The sequence below is a fragment of the Bombina bombina genome, chromosome 1 (genome assembly GCF_027579735.1).
Source record: "Bombina bombina isolate aBomBom1 chromosome 1, aBomBom1.pri, whole genome shotgun sequence".
In the NCBI taxonomy this organism is placed as follows: Eukaryota; Metazoa; Chordata; class Amphibia; order Anura; family Bombinatoridae; genus Bombina; species Bombina bombina.
The window spans coordinates 1,239,878,712-1,239,900,010 of NC_069499.1; the positions used below are offsets into that span (position 1 = coordinate 1,239,878,712).

The 21,299-nt window shown below is 39.8% G+C and overlaps 1 protein-coding gene across 1 annotated transcript in view; it reads right to left on the minus strand.

The window, feature by feature from the left end:
* Positions 1-21,299, minus strand: part of LOC128647972 (polycystic kidney disease protein 1-like 2) — a 543,684-nt gene that overhangs the window by 270,788 nt on the left and 251,597 nt on the right. Inside the window, exon 20 of the mRNA XM_053700651.1 lies at positions 896-1,022. Within this exon, the coding sequence (XP_053556626.1) occupies positions 896-1,022 (127 nt within the window). The remainder of the gene's footprint in view (positions 1-895; positions 1,023-21,299) is intronic.

Consider the following 21,299-nt stretch of genomic DNA (forward strand, 5'->3'; position numbering starts at 1 on the left):
ATAAGGCTTGATAACTACAGCGAATCAGCCTCGCCACAAATACGCTGCGGAATTCCAGCGTATTTGCGGTTGACGGCTTGATAACTAGAGGCCATAGCCTTTATTCTACTTGATAACCATAATTTCCCTAATAAAAGTTCTTTAGTTTTAGTTGTTCTATATAGTGCAGTTATTTTAGTTGTCCACTAGATGACAGTACATAGTTAACAATTAGGGTCCATAAAACCAGAAGTAGAAAAATTGACAATAAATAAAACCTATTTATCTATGCTAGTACTTCATAATCTTGTTGATGCAGGGGCCTAACCTTCTTACGCTGTCACGCTTGAGATATGTTCTAGGGAGAGTTATTTGTTGCTTTTTTGTACATTTCTGTTTGCTCTTGTTAAATATTGTAGCTTTTAATTGTACTGTTAATTCTACCATTAGAACTAGTGAGATTTCTTAATTATTATTATCAGTTCTTCATGCCTCCTCATCTATTCATTAACCATTTTCTCTATTTTTTTTATTTTTCAGGATTCCCTTTTCTCCCCCTGCTCCAGTCAGATACCATTTTACAGAGCATTTCATGTTTAATACGAGTTTAAACTTACAGCTGCCACAAATTTGACATCATTTAGGAAACCAGTCATTTTCAGTGTGATATTTAGGTTTTGTGCTGTCCTAGGCCTAGATATTTGGCATCCCCAACTACATCCTGCACATTTTATATCATACTTGATTCCTATATACTGTATTTCTCACAAATAAGCAGTTATTAACTCCTCATTCTCAGCCATCCACAGAGCAGTGATTTGCACCTTATCTGTAGGTTTAGCCTTAGCTTGAGTATCTTGCTACATGATGACAACATATTCCTTCAATCACTTTCTTAAGAATAGTTAACACTTGCCCTCAGATCCACGATGCCCTCATTTGGAATGGGAATGCCAAGAGAGGAGAGTGAAGGCAGAGAGAAAGCTGCTGTGCTAGAATCCTTGATAGTCACATATGTGCCCTCCTGTTGGTCAGATTGCAGCCTGCAGTAGAAAAAGAGAGGAAAACAAATTCCTGCTGTTCAGTACAGTGAGATATAGAGAGTTACTACAATATAAATACTCCCTATGGGGCGTATTTATCAAATGTCCGCAAGACATCGCTGAATGCAGAGAGCAATATGCTCTTGTGAGGTGCTGGTGCAACGCCGCCCCCTGCAGACTCGCGGCCAATGGGCCGCCAGCAGGGGGTGTCAATCAACACGATCGTACTTGATCGGGTTGAATTCCGGCGATTCCTGTCCACCTGCTCAGAGCAGAGGGACAGGGTTATGGAGCAGCGGTCTTTGTGACCGCTGCTCCATAACTTGTGTTTCTGGCGAGTCTGAAGACTCGCCAGAAACACGGGCCCTCAAGCTCCGTTCGGAGCTTGATAGATAGGCCCCTATGTATTTGTTCTATCATCTGGTCAAAGTGAAGCTATCATGATTCAGATAGAACACACAATTTTAAACAACTTTCCAATTTGCTTTCATTACCTCAAATATGCACATCTTTTATATGCACTTTCTGAGTCACCAGCTTCTACTGAGCATGTGCAAGAATTCACAGAATATACGTATATACATTTTGTGATTGGCTGATGACTGTCACATGATGCAGTGGGAAAGGACATCTTAACCAACTTTGAAATTTGTCAGAAAATAAATCTACTACTCATTTTAAAGTCAAACTAAGTGATTTTGCATTGTCTTTTTATTATACTTTTGTTGACTAAGCAATTAAATTGCGTTCAATTGTCCTTTAAGTGTTTCCCCTACCCAAATAGTTCTTCTATCCCTAGTGAGGTGCCAGTTTGTAATGACAGATTGCCTGACGTGAGCATAGCATAATATATTCTTGATTAATATGCCAACTGACTAAATGTAGATAGGAATGATACAAATAGGGCAATGTGGCAAGTCATTTAATTTAGTTTCACCTAAATAAGGGTATTTTCTGTTGATCTGGTCTTGAATTAAAGTATGATTTTTTTTCTGCAAAGCAACAACCCGGTTTTGTGAGATCAAGCTGCTGGAGAAAGTTTGGGTTTCACGTCCCTTTAATTTTAACTTCCATATATCTTTACTGCAAATGAATGAAATTAACGTTTTATTTATCACATTTAATGGGTTTTCATCTGTTAAAGTCACTTAGGTGGAAATATGTGGCAGGGTTAGCTTTGAGATGTTAAACATGTATATTTCCAGCTCTGAGAATTAAAAAAGCTAAATTACATGAAAGGGGTCAAAACCCAGACATTATATTATAAAAATAAGAATGTCTATATATTGGCCTATATTCTAGCCAAGGTGAGAGCTTTCCTTCTCAGGGTGCCTGTACAAAAATGTAACCATGCCCCTTTTCCCTCTATAAAAGCTAAACTGTTTCCTACCTTGTCATTTGTGACAGAGAATAGGGTATGGAACTCCCTGGTAAGTGTTGGCTATGACATAGGTCAATAAAATTCTATTTTTATGATATAATTTCTAATTATCTTGGCCACCACTTACCAGGTGAGATGAGTGCCAAATATAAGTAAAACAATGTGGGTAAATAAGACAAACTAACACAAATTATGCTGCAAAACCTGGCAAATGATGACTAAACCACATATAATTTATAATGTGAAATAAAAATATATGAAATTTTCCAGGCTGCAACCTGATATAACATCTTAAAGTGAAGCAACACTTTTGTAGTGCCCAGGATGTTGCTATTGCCTTAAATGTGGCATAAGATAGTCTGGAACTTGCAACTAATGTAACTGATATGCTTGTGAAATATAGCAAACAATAAAATATTGTCATTTTGGCTGGAGGTTGACCTTTCATTGGTCCTGAAGGAATCACAAAAAGCCTCTTGACCATCTACAATCTTTAGTTCTGTCTAAATAGTTATGCAAGAATCGTACAACATCCAGGGTATATAATGGTTTCCCATCTATCAATTTCTCCTGTGAGGCAAAAGAAGGTAAGACAATGGCCTCTAGTTATCAAAGTCTGGCGGACCTGATCCGACAGTGCGGATCAGGTCCGCCAGACTTCGCTGAATACAGCGCGCAATACGCTTGCCGTATTCAGCATTGCACCAGCAGCTCACAAGAGCTGCTGGTGCAACGCCGCCCCCTCCAGACTCGCGGCCAATGGGCCGCCAGCAGGGGGTGTCAATCAACCCGATCGTACTCGATCGGGTTGATTTCCGGGGATGTCTGTCCGCCTGCTCAGAGCAGGTGGACAGGTTATGGAGCAGGGGTCTTTGTGACTCCTGCTTCATAACTGCTGACGCGCCAGAAACACAGGCCATCAAGCTCCATACAGAGCTTGATACATATGCCCCAATGTCTTTAGAGGAATAACTTTATCTTTATCTGAGCATGTGCAAGATTCACAGAATATACGTATGCCTTTTGTGATTGGCTGACAGCTGTCACATACTGGACTGGGAATGAAAATAAAATTAACTGATTAATTTGTCAGAAAAAAATCTACTACTCATGTGAAATTTGAACTAAATGCTTTTGCATTGTCTATTTATTATGAATTTATTGATGATGCTATTTTACTGTGTTTAGTGATCCTTTAAGCAGCTTAAAAGGTGATTTCATGTGATCATTGAGAACCATAGAAGATCCCAGGAAGGAACTTGTGCCTTAATCGTAGGCTTTGTGTGTGCTAAGGTTTTTTTGTTTTTTGTTTTTTTTTAAATAAAATTTTTATTGAGACAAAAATAAGGAGACGAGATAAAGGAAAAGCAGTGCTTGAGTAAGAGTCTCTTTTATGTAGGTAGTTTAGATAGGTAATGTATGTGGTAGTTATATCTATTAGGGATATTCAGGTAGGTGTATCCGAGGGTGTGCGATGTGTAGAGCGACGTAGTATTTACTGAAGGAGAAAAAAAAAAAAAAAAAAAGGGGATGGGGTGACTAGAAATAAATTTAAATAGGAGGTTTGGGGCTAGTGTTCCAGTTCGGGAATTGTAAGAGCCATGGGGACCAGATCTCTTGAAAAGTATCAGCCTTATCCAGAACTCTATAAGAGTACTGTTCCATTTGTCCAATATAGTGCACAGTGGAGATAATTTGTGAGAGAGAGGGCGGTCTTTTTTCTTTCCAAGCTCTCGCTAGAGTAAGTTTCGTGGCCATGAGGACGTATATTGTAAGGGCTTCATTGGGTGGGGTGAGGCTGGGAATCTGCATGTGTAAAAGAGATACTTCTATTTTTATGATATAATTTCTAATTATCTTGGCCACCACTTACCAGGTGAGATGAGTGCCAAATATAAGTAAAACAATGTGGGTAAATAAGACAAACTAACACAAATTATGCTGCAAAACCTGGCAAATGATGACTAAACCACATATAATTTATAATGTGAAATAAAAATATATGAAATTTTCCAGGCTGCAACCTGATATAACATCTTAAAGTGAAGCAACACTTTTGTAGTGCCCAGGATGTTGCTATTGCCTTAAATGTGGCATAAGATAGTCTGGAACTTGCAACTACTGTAACTGATATGCTTGTGAAATATAGCAAACAATAAAATATTGTCATTTTGGCTGGAGGTTGACCTTTCATTGGTCCTGAAGGAATCACAAAAAGCCTCTTGACCATCTACAATCTTTAGTTCTGTCTAAATAGTTATGCAAGAATCGTACAACATCCAGGGTATATAATGGTTTCCCATCTATCAATTTCTCCTGTGAGGCAAAAGAAGGTAAGACAATGGCCTCTAGTTATCAAAGTCTGGCGGACCTGATCCGACAGTGCGGATCAGGTCCGCCAGACTTCGCTGAATACAGCGCGCAATACGCTCGCCGTATTCAGCATTGCACCAGCAGCTCACAAGAGCTGCTGGTGCAACGCCGCCCCCTGCAGACTCGCGGCCAATGGGCCGCCAGCAGGGGGTGTCAATCAACCCGATCGTACTCGATCGGGTTGATTTCCGGGGATGTCTGTCCGCCTGCTCAGAGCAGGTGGACAGGTTATGGAGCAGGGGTCTTTGTGACTCCTGCTTCATAACTGCTGACGCGCCAGAAACACAGGCCATCAAGCTCCATACAGAGCTTGATACATATGCCCCAATGTCTTTAGAGGAATAACTTTATCTTTATCTGAGCATGTGCAAGATTCACAGAATATACGTATGCCTTTTGTGATTGGCTGACAGCTGTCACATACTGGACTGGGAATGAAAATAAAATTAACTGATTAATTTGTCAGAAAAAAATCTACTACTCATGTGAAATTTGAACTAAATGCTTTTGCATTGTCTATTTATTATGAATTTATTGATGATGCTATTTTACTGTGTTTAGTGATCCTTTAAGCAGCTTAAAAGGTGATTTCATGTGATCATTGAGAACCATAGAAGATCCCAGGAAGGAACTTGTGCCTTAATCGTAGGCTTTGTGTGTGCTAAGGTTTTTTTGTTTTTTGTTTTTTTTTAAATAAAATTTTTATTGAGACAAAAATAAGGAGACGAGATAAAGGAAAAGCAGTGCTTGAGTAAGAGTCTCTTTTATGTAGGTAGTTTAGATAGGTAATGTATGTGGTAGTTATATCTATTAGGGATATTCAGGTAGGTGTATCCGAGGGTGTGCGATGTGTAGAGCGACGTAGTATTTACTGAAGGAGAAGAAAAAAAAAAAAAAAAAGGGGATGGGGTGACTAGAAATAAATTTAAATAGGAGGTTTGGGGCTAGTGTTCCAGTTCGGGAATTGTAAGAGCCATGGGGACCAGATCTCTTGAAAAGTATCAGCCTTATCCAGAACTCTATAAGAGTACTGTTCCATTTGTCCAATATAGTGCACAGTGGAGATAATTTGTGAGAGAGAGGGCGGTCTTTTTTCTTTCCAAGCTCTCGCTAGAGTAAGTTTCGTGGCCATGAGGACGTATATTGTAAGGGCTTCATTGGGTGGGGTGAGGCTGGGAATCTGCATGTGTAAAAGAGATACTTCTGGGGTAAAGGGAGGAGCGAGACCAATTGATTGAAGGAGTGCATAGACTTTCCTCCATAATGGTTGGATTACTATGCAGGTCCACCATATGTGAAGGGCTGTACCAATAGCTCTACAGTTTCTCCAGCATTCAGGAGACTGTGACGGGAAAATCCTATGTAGAGTGATTGGGACAAGGTGCCAGCGCACTAGGATTTTATAATGAAGTTCCCATAGGGTGGTGCAGTGAAGGAGTTTTTTAGTAGTCAGAATTCTATCATTCCACACATCTATAGCAGTGGTAAACCCAATTTCTCTCTCCCATTCCTGATGTTGTGGTATTTTATAGGGGGGTGTGAATTGGTGAGTAGACTATAGTGAAAGGAAAGTAGATGTTTGATGTTGTGTGCCCCCTGCCATGCTGTTTCCCAAGTTGTCAGAGGTCAGAGAGACTGTTTAGGGTAACCCCATGTACGTAGTCGTGAGCTCAAGCGGTAACCTTCAAAGGATAGTCTAGGGGGGAGATGGAATTTGGTGCATATAGCAGGATGGGAGAGCCATATGTCAGTGTCATATATGTCTGTAACTCGCAGTGATTGGAGTTGTGGCCAGAGGTCTGGATGGGAGTCTGGGAGACAAAAAAGCACCCCTGAGATAGTAAGCATGGGAGATGGGTGAGGGGAGATGACTGTGTTGTGCCTTAATTGATCCCAAAATTGGAGTGCGTGTTTGAAAATTGAATGTCGCAAGTGTATACCTAGAGGTAGCAATGAAGTTTCCAGAGCATACCACTTTAATTGCCTTTCAGGATCATTCCATCTTATAACATGTGATAGCCTGGCAGCATTGTAATCATAGATTACATTTGGTAAGGCAAGTCCTCCCTGTGGTATCGACTTTTCCAAAGTACGACCCGAGGTTCTGGGTCTCTTATCCTTCCACACGTATGCTGTGATCAGACTCTGAAATCTATTCAGTAGAGTCCTAGGGATTCAGAAACAACTTGAGCCAAAAATATAGATTAATGGCTCGGTATAGGATGCATATATTTAGCACTTCCTATCCCCTATATATGGTTCAAGATCTGGAGTAGGAATGTTGTGAGTGTGGGGCGACGTGATGCTTAAATTAAAATCTAACTTTTATTTCAACACTTAAAAACAAAATTCCACATACAATTTAAAAACACAAATTGACATAGAGCATATTCTGATAGAGATTGGGCTATACTAATATTAACTGTGCAATCTTGAGAGAGTAACCACTTGGAAAAATGTGTATCGTTGCTAGGATACCTGATTATGATGATGTCCAAAATATTGGACAGTTGGGTATCCTTGTCTGTCAAGTATATCTATTACTGTATCTCGCAGTGTATATATGTATCTTTGATTCCAATAATTACTCTCTTAGGGGGAATTTGTGACCCCTGAATTCCCTTGTTTAATATAGCTATTATAGGGAAATAATGGTGGGTAGTTATTGTATTGATTTGCTGATTACTTGCTGTATAGTGTATAATTGTATCTATTTGTCCACTGTATATCTATTGATAGAACTATATATAGACAGTACTTATTGGAATAAATTCCCCAATTATCAGTCTAGGAGCATTATCCACCTACTATTTAAGTTCTGCAATTTAGAATATCTATTGTGAGATATTATATGTTTGCAGTTTTCACATACTGTAAGATATGGATATGGAATCTATATTTTTGGCTCAAGTTTTTTCTGAATCTCTGATTTTTGCATAAGCACCCCAGCCTATATCTACATTTGAACCTACAGTAGATATACATAGGCACTACCCTTGTACTTGTGTAGTGCGGTTGCAAACCTTGTGTTTTCTTGAAGAGTCCTAGGGATGTTGTAGGGAATAGATCTGAAAAGATATGTGATCTTGGGGAGGAAGGACATCTTAACCACCGAGATACACCCTGTCCAGGAAATCTCCCAGAACTCCCAGGACTCAAGTAACTTCCCGAATTCCGGGAGGCGGTCGTAGTAGTTCTGAGCTATTGTTATAGAGGGGTCCAGGCTGAGAAAAGTGCCTAAGATTTTAAGAGAGGTTTTTCGCCACTGAAAGAGGCGGCTTTTCTGTAGAAAGTTGAGGTCTGTAGGAGATATAGTTATAGGAAGAGCTTCTGTTTTGGAGATATTAAGCTTGTAAGCTAAGCCTAACAAACTGCCTCAAGATGGTAAAAACTGCAGGAAGGGATTCTATAGGAGACGTCAGGAACAGGGTGATGTCATCTGCATAGAGGGACAGTTTGTGAGTGTGGGAGCCTACTGTGAGGCCCCTGGTATGGGAGTCATGTCTAATAGATTGGGCGAGGGGTTCTATGGCAAGTGCAAATAAGAGGGGTGATAGAGGGCAGCCTTGTCTGGTGCCGTTTGCCACCGAAAATTTGGTGGACTGAAATCCTACTCCTTTGACAATAGCCGCGGGATGTTTATAGAGGGCCTTAACCGTGGAGATAAAAGAGCTAGGGAATTGGAAAGATCTCATAGTTTCCCATAGATAATCCCACCTGACCCTGTCAAATGCTTTTTCGGCATCAAGCGACAGGGCCAGGAAAGGGGCATCCCCGTGAGAAGCCTCATAAAGGATATCAAGTATTCTTTTAGTCGCGTCCGCACCCTCACTATTTGGAATAAAGCCTACCTGATCATTCCCTATCAGAGGAGGGATAATCTTTGAGATTCTATTGGCTAGGAGTTTGGCATAAATCTTTGTGTCAAGATTAATCAATGAGATAGGGTGATAGCTGCTACAAAGGTCTGGAAATTTACCTGGTTTTAAAATCGTGATTATCACCGCTTCTAGAAATTCTGGATTAAAAGGTTGTCCTGAGATAATCTCCTGGAAGAACCTGCAAAGGATGGGAGCAATAAGGGGATGGAAGGCTTTGTAAAACCTGGCTGTAAAGCCATCTGGGCCTGGAGCTTTTCCTACTTTCATGTTCTGGATGAACTTTATAATTTCATCTGTTGTTATCAGGGAAGTAAGGGAAGTGGTGTCTTCTGTGCTCAGTGTGTGCTAAAGTTTAATCTTTATGACAATAGGATCCTGTGCCCAGTGAATTCCTGAGACTGCAGAGATTACAGAAACTTAGAATTTCCAAGTGGCTGCTGAAAGTCATCAGCAAGTGGCTGCTTAAAGCCATTGTGCAGAAAATAAAGTAGATTACATAACTGAATACAGGGCTGGACTGGGAAATGAGACCAGCCCAGGACATTTCTAAAGAATGAACAAGCCACTAATTGCAGTTTACAAGGATATAGATGAGGTAGAGGCCCCTGATGCTTTGAATACTGGAAAAAAACATGGAGGTTGAATTGCAAGCTGTTGAAGCAATGGAAATCAGGGCCACCTTGGCCTATATCTCAATATATTTTACAAGCTCCTTTCTTATTTGTTTCAGCAGATGAGGAATGTGAGGGATTGAAGGGAACTCATAAATTAACAGAAAGTCCCAGGTCTTTGTGAATATATCTATTCCCATTGATCCTGGAGATGAGAAATGGCAACAGGTGGCCATCATGTTCACTTCTGGAAGGCCTCACATCTTGACAATTCTTTGAAAGACTAACTTATGAAGTCTCTACTTTACATTACAGATATTTCCAATCTGGTCGGATAATCTGCTTCAACATTGGCATGACCTGGAAGATGAACTTCTGTAATCGGAACTAAAGTCTAAAGAAAATTGGAACTATTGCATGAAGGTCTGTTATGCTTGTTGTTCCTCTTTGAAACTTGATGTATACAATTGTTCTCCTGTTGTCTGGCAACATCTTTTCTGTTTGACTCTGAAGTGTGTGACGAAAGGCTTGCAATTATTGAATAATTGCTGTGATCTCTAATATATTAAATGGAAGAACAGACTGCTTCCTGCTCTGTCTTCCTTGGACTTGATAATCCTGGCATAGTCCCCTCCCCAACCATGACTGGAGTCTGTTCCTACCTTTATATATTGTAGTTCTGTGAGCCTGTATCCCTGAGACAGATTTATTTTTTGAAGCCACCATTTCAGATGTGGATACATGGACTTTGGAAAAATAATTTGCTGAGATAAAGGAAGATTTTTGTTCTAACAGTTGTGAAAAAAAAAGACTTGAAAATACCTCATTCTCCAACAAGTCAATTTTAACATATGTATTGTTTATGCCTGTTTTCCCAAAAACTTCATTCACTCTCTTGCTCATAGGTGACTGCGGGTTAAGAGATTTGGTCAATAAGCGATTACATCTTCGATCTTTTGTTGTCGAAGAGAGACAATGCCACAACTGGTATAGAAAAATGCTCCCAGAAAAACTGCTTGTAGGACATAATTGTCTTACCTACCAATTGATTAGCCAACCAATCTTCTGCAGCATATGAAAGGATTTGTGTACATGAAGCAGTGCTTGACTTTCAGATTCTGCAATTAACAGCAAGTCATCAAAATAATGTAGAAATAATATTCCTTGTTTTCTTACTTCTTCAACCAAAGACATGACTCCAAAAAGAAGAGCCACATTGTAAAAAAACACAGATATAAAACCTATCTGTATGGGGTGCTTGTCAACAGAAAATAAAGATTGTATATATATATATTTCAAACAATCAAAATGTATAACTTTATCAGTTTGTATCAAAAGTCCTCCAATAAGGTGCAAATCTGTAACTTGAAGAAAAAGACAGCCCAGGCCGCTCCATGATCCTTGGCCTGGTCAGATCCCCATGGTAATTCCTACAACAACAGCAAACACAATGGGGCGTCATATAGCATAATATCTTCTTAACAGTCCACCAACAATAGTATAAAGAACCCACTCACAAAGTGATAGCACCTTTAGGTGCCATATATACAGGCTAGGACTTCTCAGATGCCTAGCTCGACTGCTCACTCAGGTCTCCCTCCACACCTAGTCTGGTTTTGCTAGAAAACTCCAAGGCAGCTCCGGGTTTCACATACTACTTGCCTGTCCGATACATGACTACAGGGGGTGAATAAATACTCCTCTTTCTATGTGCATTGAGAGTGAAAGAATAATACTCAAAATAGAGAATAATGTAAAAAAAAAAAAAAAGGTTTAATTATAACAAGCGACGTGTTTCTCAATTAAAAACCTCATCAGTATTTAATGTCAATTGAAGGAGATAACAATTTCTAGTGTGCATAGAGGACTTACTAGGTAAATGTTGCAACTGTTTGGTATCCAAAGCAGAGAATGCTCCATGACTCTGATTACAAGCCCTCCTGGAGCACAGTAACTCATATAGGGGCATATATGCCTATATGTTACCCTAGCAGCAGGTCAATCCAGGTAAATGGGGGGCCCATATGAAAAAAAACCTTGGTAGAGAATGGAAGCACTAACTGCCCTGCCTTAACCCTATAGAGGGTTATCAGTGTCTCCTGAACCCTGGAATTACTTTAGCCTAAGGCAGACCTACAAGCAGCACCTTAGGTGGGAAACCAAAATCACCAAATCGATACTGAGAAGAGGACCCAGCGCTTCCCATACTATGATCAACAGAACTAAGAATGACAAGAGAGAAAACAGTTAAGCTTTTTTTAAGATCAAAGGGGCCTGGTACGTTTTGTCCATGCACCCCTGGGAAAGGAAGGTCTTGTCTGGTAAATGCTGGCTAGGGGACCAAGACATAAATAGTGAATTCATTTTGTAAAGTTGTTTTATTATGCATTACTAAACATTTTGTATAAAAATCTCAAAGTGCTTACTGTCCCTTTAAGCCACATACACAGTTTATTTCTTTAGAAAAAATATTGGGAAAATGACATTTACTGAAAATGACTGCAACCCATAATAAGCAATATTCTGCGTTGTGCTGACGAATGAACCTATTATATTTTAGTTGACTCCCTCCTCCACTAGTAATGAAGGTGATGTCTGAAGTCATATCTTCTGAGATCATTCATTAAAGAAAATATTGGATTCAAATCACATAAACCTCACTCATCCCACTCAATGGTAATGAATCTTGAAAGCAAACACTAGCGGGTCACTTGCAGATACAACCATTATTAACTGTATGCTGGTGTCTGGCACACTGAGCAACAGAAATCATTCCCTTGTACAAATATGTGACTCATAGTGTGCTGAGCAATTTTGATGATTCAGATACAATAACCCACATTGCACTGAACAGATTTTTTTCTTCCTACTAAGTAAATGCAGGCATGGGAGTTTCTCTGTCTCAGTGTATTTATTTTTTTACTTTTTTTTTTGCAACACAGTTAGCAAAAAATGGAGTAAACCCTACAGTAGCATTGTAAAACAGCTAAACAATGGAACAAAAAAACAGGAGTGTTTAAACAGATATCCTAAAGTCCTTGCCTTTTGGTTGTTTCCGGTGCTGATAACAGTCACATTTATATATAACCCATATTTTGACACAAAATCAAAACAGCCAACCCAATGTAACTTGCAAGACTTGTACAATATCCGTGATCAACAGGTGCAGAAAATGCTCATATCTATTTCATTAGACAAAGTGTTGTTTAAAGGGACAACATACGCAGACAAGTAGCTGATGAAAGTTCATTATATTTAAAGCATCTGCATGAACACCCTCTCAAAATGTGCTGAGCTCATGATACAAGACCCGCAGTGAGGCTGATTTCTCATACTATTTCTTTTTTTACATAGCTTTTCTATGGCCAAAAATGCAGTATTCAAATTTTAAGTATAAATGGTGGTTTCACCAAGCAAACACCTAGATTACGAGTTTCTGTCGGTAAGGCTTGAGTTGCTAACGAGCCTTTTTTTTTTTAATGCTCCCTTAAGACAACGCTGGTATTACAGGTTTTTTTAAACACGGCGTTAGCCGCAAAAAGGTGAGCATAGAGCAAAATTTAGCTCCACATATCACCTCAATACCAGCGTTGCTTACGGTAGCGGTAAGCTGGCTAAACGTGCTCGTGAACGATTTCCCCATAGGAAACAATGGGGCTGAGACGGCTGAAAAAAAACCTTACGCAGCCCCATTGATTCCTATGGGGAAAGGAATTTTATGTCTACACCTAACACCCTAACCTGAACCCCGAGTCTAAACACACCTAATCTTACACTTATTAACCCCTAATCTGCCCCGACATCGCCGAAACCTGCTTTATATTATTAACCCCTAATCTGCCGCTCCGGACACCGCTGCCACCTACATTATAGTTATGAACCCCTAATCTGCTGCCCCCAACATCGCCGACACCTACATTAGATTAATTAAACCCTAATCTGCCCCCCCCCAACGTCGCCGCAACTATATTAAATGTATTAACTCTTAATCTGCCGCCGCAAGCGTCACCGCCACTATAATAAAGTTATTAACCCCTAAACCTAAGTCTAACCCTAACACCCCCCTAATTTAAATATAATTTAAAAAAAAACTAAATAAAATTACTACAATTAAATAAATTATTCCTATTTAAAACTAAATACTTACCTATAAAATAAACCATAAGATAGCTACAATATAACTAATAGTTACGTTGTAGCTATTTTAGGATTTATTTTTATTTTACAGGCAACTTTGAATTTATTTTAACTAGGTACAATAGTTATTAAATAGTTATTAACTATTTAATAACTACCTAGCTAAAATAAAAACAAATTTACCTGTAAAATAAATCCTAACCTAAGTTACAATTACCCCTGACACTACACTATAATTAAATTAATTACCTAAACTACCTACAATTAATTACAATTAAATTAAATAAACTAATGTACGAAAAACAACAAACATAAATTAAAGAAAATAAAAAATAATTACAATTTTTTTAAACTAATTACACTTACTCTAATCCCCCTAATAAAATAAAAAAGCCCCCCAAAATAATAAAAATCCCTACCCTATACTAAATTACAAATAGCCCTTAAAAGGGCCTTTTGCGGGGCATTGCCCCAAAGTAATCAGCTCTTTTACCTGTAAAAAAAAATACAATACCCCCCCAACATTAAAACCCACCACCCACACACCCAACCCTACTCTAAAACCCACCCAATACCCCCTTAATAAAACCTAACACTACCCCCTTGAAGATCACACTACCTTGAGCCGTCTTCACCCAGCCGGGCACAAGTGGACCTCCAGACCGGCAGAAGTCTTCATCTGATCTGGGCAGAAGAGGACCTCCAGACCGGCAAAAGTCTTCATCCAGGTGGCATCTTCTATCTTCATCCATCCGAAGTGGAGCGGGTCCATCTTCAATCCAGCCGACGTGGAGCATCCTCTTCAAACGAAGTCCAAGTGAAGAATAAAGGTTCCTTTAAATGATGTCATCCAAGATGTTGTCCCTTGAATTCCGATTGGCTGATAGGATTCTATCAGCCAATCGGAATTAAGGTAGGAAAAATCTGATTGGAACAGCCAATAGAATGCGAGCTCAATCCTATTGGCTTATTGGATCAGCCAATAGGATTGAACTTCAATCGTATTGGCTGATTGCATCAGCCAATTTAATAACTATTGTACCTAGTTAAAATAAATACAAAGTTGCCTGTAAAATAAAAATAAACCCTAAGCTAGATACAATGTAACTATTAGTTATATTGTAGCTATTTTAGGGTTTATTTTATAGGTAAGTATTTAGTTTTCAATAGGAATACTTTATTTAATTGTAGTTATTTTATTTAGATTTATTTAAATTACATTTAAGTTAGGGGGGTGTTAGGGTTAGACTTAGTTTTAGGGGTTAATACCTTTAATATAGTAGCGGCGACGTTGGGGGTGGCAGATTAGGGGTTAATAAATGTAGGTAGGTGTCAGCGATGTTAGGGATGGCAGATTAGGGGTTAATAAAATGTAACTAGTGTTTGCGAGGCGGGAGTGCGGCAGTTTAGGGGTTAATATATTTATTAAAGTGGCGGCGATGTCCGGTCGGCAGATTAGGGGCTAAACTTTTTATTAAAGTGTTTCCGATGTGGGGGGGGGGGCCTCGGTTTAGGGGTTAATAGGTAGTTTATGGTTGTTAGCGTACTTTTTAGCACTTTAGTTAAGAGTTTTATGTTACGGTGTTAGCCCATAAAACTCTTAACTACTGACTTTTAAATGTGGTAGGAGTATTGACAGGAGAGGGTCTACCGCTCACTTCTTCCAAGACTCGTAATACTGGCGTTATGCAAGTCCCATACAAAAGATAGCATACGCAATTGACGTAAGGGGATTTGCAGTAAGCTCGAGTCGTGGAAGAAAAGTGAGCGGTACACCTGTACCTGCCAGACTCGTAATACCAGCGGGCGTTAAAAAGTAGCATTGGGATCTCTCAACACTGCTTTTTAAGGCTAACGCAAGACTCGTAATCTAGGCGGAAGATAATTATATCAAATGACAAAATAAAAGTAGTTATTTGCAAAAAAAAATACACTCTAGCAGATAAATTTGGTCATGGGGAACACATAAAAGAGGAGAAAAATGTATGCTTACCTGATAAATTAATTTTTTTCATGATGGTATGATCCTCATACATACATATAGCCAAGTAGATGAGGAAAACAGAAAATCAGGAAAGATAAAGCCGGTCAAAGAAGTGCAAAACAAGTACTGCTGCCACCAGAACAAAAAGAAAAGGTGGTGCTTGTAGACTCTCACCATCATCAAAGAAATTCATTTATTTTGTAAGCATAAATTCTGTTGTGTTTCATCAGATGGTGAGAGTCTATGGGTCATCACACGTGGGAATCTATACCCAAAGAGTGAAGTCCACAAGACCACCATGAAATAGGGAGCGACAAACAGTGGTGGCAGGATGTTACTACTCAGGCACTACAGCCCACAGAACATTCCTGTCAAAAGCTGGCCTCAGAAGCATAAACATCAAAAGTTATAAAACAAAAGTGTGTAAAGAAAACAAAGTACCTGCCTACAAATCAGAACAATAGAAGCCTCATTATGAAAAGCTCAAGAAGTGGAAATTGCTCTAGAAAATTAAGCATTAATGCGCTCAGGGGGAATTTTCCCTGTAACCAAAATAAACCATGAATTAAGGTGTAGATAACTGGAGGAGCGCAAATGTTTGCGCCCGAGTGATAAGGGGTTTATCTTGAGATTTTGCGCTCATCAGGCTTACTGCTTGTATTACGAGTTGCACTCAAGCTAGAATCATTACTGTGACTTCAGAGCTCTGGTTAACTGTTAAGCAAAACATAAAAGTTGCACAAAGCACATCAAAAATACATTACAAAGTATAGTTAAACTCATAATAACACCATCTAATAAAACGTATTAAAATAAAAATTGCACACAAAAGCTATAAAGGCTCAAAAAATATAAAATCTCAGGTGTTATTAAAAGAAAAGGTGATGTTACACAGTGGTAAACAGTCGACTGTCCCATTTATTTTGGAGTGTGTTGCAGTCATCAGATTTAAAAACTTAAATTATGCTTACCTGATAATTTTCTTTTCTTCTGACGGGAAGAGTCCACAGCTGCATTCATTACTTTTGGGAATTTAGAACCTGGCCACCAGGAGGAGGCAAAGACACCCCAGCCAAAGGCTTGAATACCTCCCCCACTTCCCTCATCCCCCAGTCATTCTGCCAACGGAACAAGTACAATAGGAGAAATATCAGGGTGAAAAAGGTGCCAGAAGACGCAAAAAATATGTCTGCCCCTTATGAACAGTGCCGGCGGGGAGCTGTGGCCTCTTCCCATCAGAAGAAAAGAAAATGATCAGGTAAGCATAATTTAAGTCTCTTCTTAAACAGGAAGAGTCCACAGCTGCATTCATTACTTTTGGGAAAACAATACCCAAGCTATAGAGGATACTGAATGCAAAACGAGCGGTTAAAAAAGGTGGCCCCTGCGCGGAGCAAGCCAGGCGTCTGAGCGGTCGCATACTGAGAGAGCTCTGCTCATACGATATCTTTAATTTATAATAAGACCGCTCAGTATCGCCCTAGATTTTGAAAAACTCTGGCTGATAATCTATAGATCAGTATTGAGGGGTTAAGCAGCTGAGAGAGGACCTGAAGTGGCAAATAGGAGCATTTTCCTACCAACAGCAGCTCACACACAGTCTGGCTGAGGAGCTGCCATATTACAGACCACGTGGAGCTCAGAGTGAGAGTTGACCTGAGCATACTGGTGGCTCCCTGTCGGCTGCGATTATGTGCCCGATAATATTATCCACATACAACCCCTTGGGGATTACGACACCATCTTACGAATCTGAGAACACCATGGGACACTGCCCCGCCGCAATGGACGCCATAGAGCACTGGGTACGTAGTACACTGCTTTCCCTAGATCGTCACTACCGAGATCTCAGGCAACATTTTAATGTCCTTTTGTCTACTCTAAGTGGAGCTGAACGAACCGGAGGAGGATTCCCCTGTACTATCTGACATATACTGTGTCTCTGATATTCACACTGCCGCAGTGTGGGATGCACAGAGTGTCATAGGTGGTGATTCTTCTCAGGAAACCACTGGGAGTACTGTAGCTCTTGAGAATAACATTCATTTGGACATGGAGCTATCTCAAGCTCTGAAGATTACGATCCAGGATCAGAGTACACTACGCTCTAATGGTCAAACATCATCTGATCACCTAGACCGCATGACTACCGCTCCATGTCTTGTCAAGGATACAGTAAACATTGTGCCTTTTTGTGGCAGAGGAACAGGATCCGCACAACCTTTATTAATAGTAAAACGGAGCAGATCTGGAGTGAGCAGACTTTCTTTAAAGGAAACACTGCCGGTACATACAGACACTCTACTAAACTACCCTACATATAACACTCACAAAAGTAGACCTTTGCATGTAGTTAGGGAGGGGGTTGGATAATCGATCAATCTCTAATTCAGCAGCTTAAGTATGGCGACCAGAACTAGTTCTAATGAGTCTGAAGTTAAGTCTTCAATGTAAACTTTAGTACTACACTAACTGTTTAATGCTAAACTATGTTCTTTCACTTAATGCACTAATGTTCATGCAGGATACTACTACTTTCTGTACCTAAATTGGGGGCATGTTTAAGGGATATATTCCACTTACGACCACCATAATTTGGAGCTCTATATTACATTAACATGGTGTGTATGTTCTTATTGTGTTCTGTATATGGTCCTATAGGGAGTGCGGTCAATTCATTAACAGGTTGTTGCACATTTTATCCAGAAAATGTGGAGAGAAGTTTCACTGTAATGTACAAAGTTGACTTTTATTCTCCCCCCCATATACACATAAAAACATATTTCTTCTTTCTCCCTCAGCCGGCAGGGGAGAGGGTAACCCTGTAGCAGACAGCAGTGGTAGTTACTATATATTGACTGCCTGGCTGCTTGATAATATTGTATATTCTTACCTTACTGAGCTAAGATTTCCTTTGTAGCCCCGTATAGGACACTTTATTACACTCACTAATTCCATGTTGACTTATTTTATGTATGAGCCTTAATGCTATTTCATACTCTCTAAAATACCTTTGTCCTTGTACAAGAGTTGCCGTGAAGTAATTACCCTCTGTATCAACTTTTTCATATGTCCTGTTTAGATACTGGTGGCCCTTTTGTCAGCAGCCGAGACATTGGGGTCCACTATGCTTAGCCCTGAGTAGTCTCTAACACAGGATTTTCCTTTAATCACCTCACAAGCAAAGTCATGGTCTACTCCTTTTCACAAGAATACTTGATATAACCTATACATACTCTCAAGCTCTTATGTCCTATTGCAAATCCTGCTCACCCTCCACTTTTAACTTTTGCATCAGACCCCTTTCAGGTTGTTTATGCTCAATGTAAAATTAGTCCTGCCATAATAGAGAGTCTACCCGGTGAGTTTCTGTTCTTCACACTTAAGTTTGTTTCATGTTAATAAATTATAATAGGCACTCAGGTTTATTGTGGGCCTCTACAGTCTCAATAATTGCATATCATCCCAATTCTAGTAAGTATTCTCTGTTTTTATTTATAAATACAGTCTCATTATATATCCGCATATTATATAGCCTATTACATCTATTTGTATACTAATTATTCGCTTTGTTTAATTCCTAAATTTCTTTTTATTTTTATCATATCAGTTAATACAACACTCCATTAATATTGAACCATAAGCGGTGATTAACTACTGTATCCTATCAGCTATTATGTTTATACCATGCCCCTTGAAGACTAGAAGTTATTTTGTTATAGCCCTTTATCTACATTTTGCTGTTTCATAGTTTTTGTAACCTTTATAACGCAGCTCACGCCCCCCCCATTTATCCACTGAGAATCCAACTAGCACCCAACATAAGTTTGTATTTCAACAGTACAACTATGACCTTGCTTTATTTCAATATATATCTTGATATTGTCATTAAGCTCCCGTTGGGTCCTTAATATGTGACTATCTTACTCCTTCCCTTTCCTAAATCACTTGGTCCATAAGTGACCGGCTAAATAGTCACTCAATTACACAATTAATATAGCAAAAATAGTTTTTTCTCTTTCCTCTTTGTTTTCTCTTTGTGGGATTGTCCGGGAAAGGGCTCTGGTTATTGTATTTGAGACGAGCAGAAGCTTTTTGATCTGTATGTTTTGAGCTTTTTTCTTTTATATATCCTTCTTTTATGCTGTAATCTCCATGTATGGAGAAATGTGTGTTATGAGTGTGTTTCTTGTGTTTTTCTTTTTTTGTATAATAAAAAAAAAAATAAAAAAAAAAAAATATATATATATATATATATATATATAGCAAAAAATAGAGGTTTCAATAGCCCACTCTGTTAATTTTCTCTTTTTTGTCAGCCGTTACCTGTATGGCTGTTATTGTTGTTACATGGTATTCGTTGTATGTTTTATTTCCTGTACTTGCACAACCTGAATAAAAGAATATAAAAAAAAAAAAAAATGCGGCCCCTTCTGAGGGCACCACAGTCTAAAACCCAAAACTCCCGATAGAAAAAATTGCTTCACTAGAAGCCAAACGACAAAAAAGGAAAAAGGCAGAGATAACTGTCCAACAGTTAAAACCAGCAAGGCCCTTGCTAGAGACCGCTCAGGTTATGAAACGCAACCGAGCCAAAAGCCTCTGAGGAGACGAAGTCCCGCAGACACGCAGCACGCAAAATTAAACTCACCCCTGATCAAAAGAAAAGGGAAACATCCACATTCTCCCAACGGGGAAGTAAAGAGACTCAGCTAAATGAGTCAGAAAGACCCTCAGAACCCAAAGGGACTAGGACCAAGAAAAGGAACTCCAAGAGAGTGGACCAGAAGGAACAGGGCACCTACGAAAAGACCCTGACAACACAGCAAAGCAAAGGGAGGACTTGTAGAGCCCCCTCTACCTCAAACAAAGGACCAAGAAATGTCCTGAGAACTTAAAAGGAGGAAAGAAAAATCCTTCCCCTACACAGAGCGCTTACTCGCACCCACAATATAGCAACCGAAAGACAAAACGTCCCCGGGAGCCGCTGAAAAACAGCATCAGATATCTGAATATGCTCCTCCAAGCCATAGGCGTCCTGCTAAAAATATGGATGTAGCGACCACAGGTCGCCACCCTAGCTATGAAACCGCACAGGACCTTCTTCAGAAGAAGAACTCAGAAACTGTGCAGGACAGGACCTTCCCAAAAAGGGACAGGAAGGAACCGAACCCAGAACCGGGTAGAGAAAACTACCTGCCAAGGAGGGATCCACCGCAAAGCCTCTCCCTTAAGAAGGTTCACAAGAACTGTGATACGCGGCTAAGATCAACAGATCAGACAGATCCCTGACTCTCGCTCTGGCAACAGACCCAGCACCAAAGTGACTGAAAATGTCCGAAAGGCTTAGGGATTTAAAGTACCCCGATCATCAGGACCTGCAGTAAGGAAAAAGGGAGGGATCCAGCCCCCCCCAAAGAGCTTGGTTTCCAACTCAGACACAGCCCCCTTCCTGAAGATGAAAGGCACTCCCAAAAGGAGACCCTCTACTGTAACTACAGTAAAGGCATGGCACAAGAAATCCATCCCTACACACTGACCTCCTGCACGCAAGGCAGGGGGAACAACCCCATTAAACAGAGGAATAAAAATACCTCCAAGCACCAGGCGGATACTATGGAATGTCAAGTTCACCCCCAAAGGGAGGGAAAGCGAAGTCAAAACTTAACATCTTGCTAGCACATAATCAAGGTGCAAGTGGCTGCAGTTGGTCACAAACTGCAAACCTTCTGCTCATTATACAGTTAAGCTAACCATTAGGCTTACTACAGCGGAGCTGGAGCGTAAAACTGTAGACGAGCTCAAAATGACATTACCGAAAGAAAAACCATCCGGCCACTAAGGCCCAGTAAGAAGTCTAAATCTTCCGGCAAGAGAGAAAAAATACGCCCGTAGGTTGAGAAGACGTCC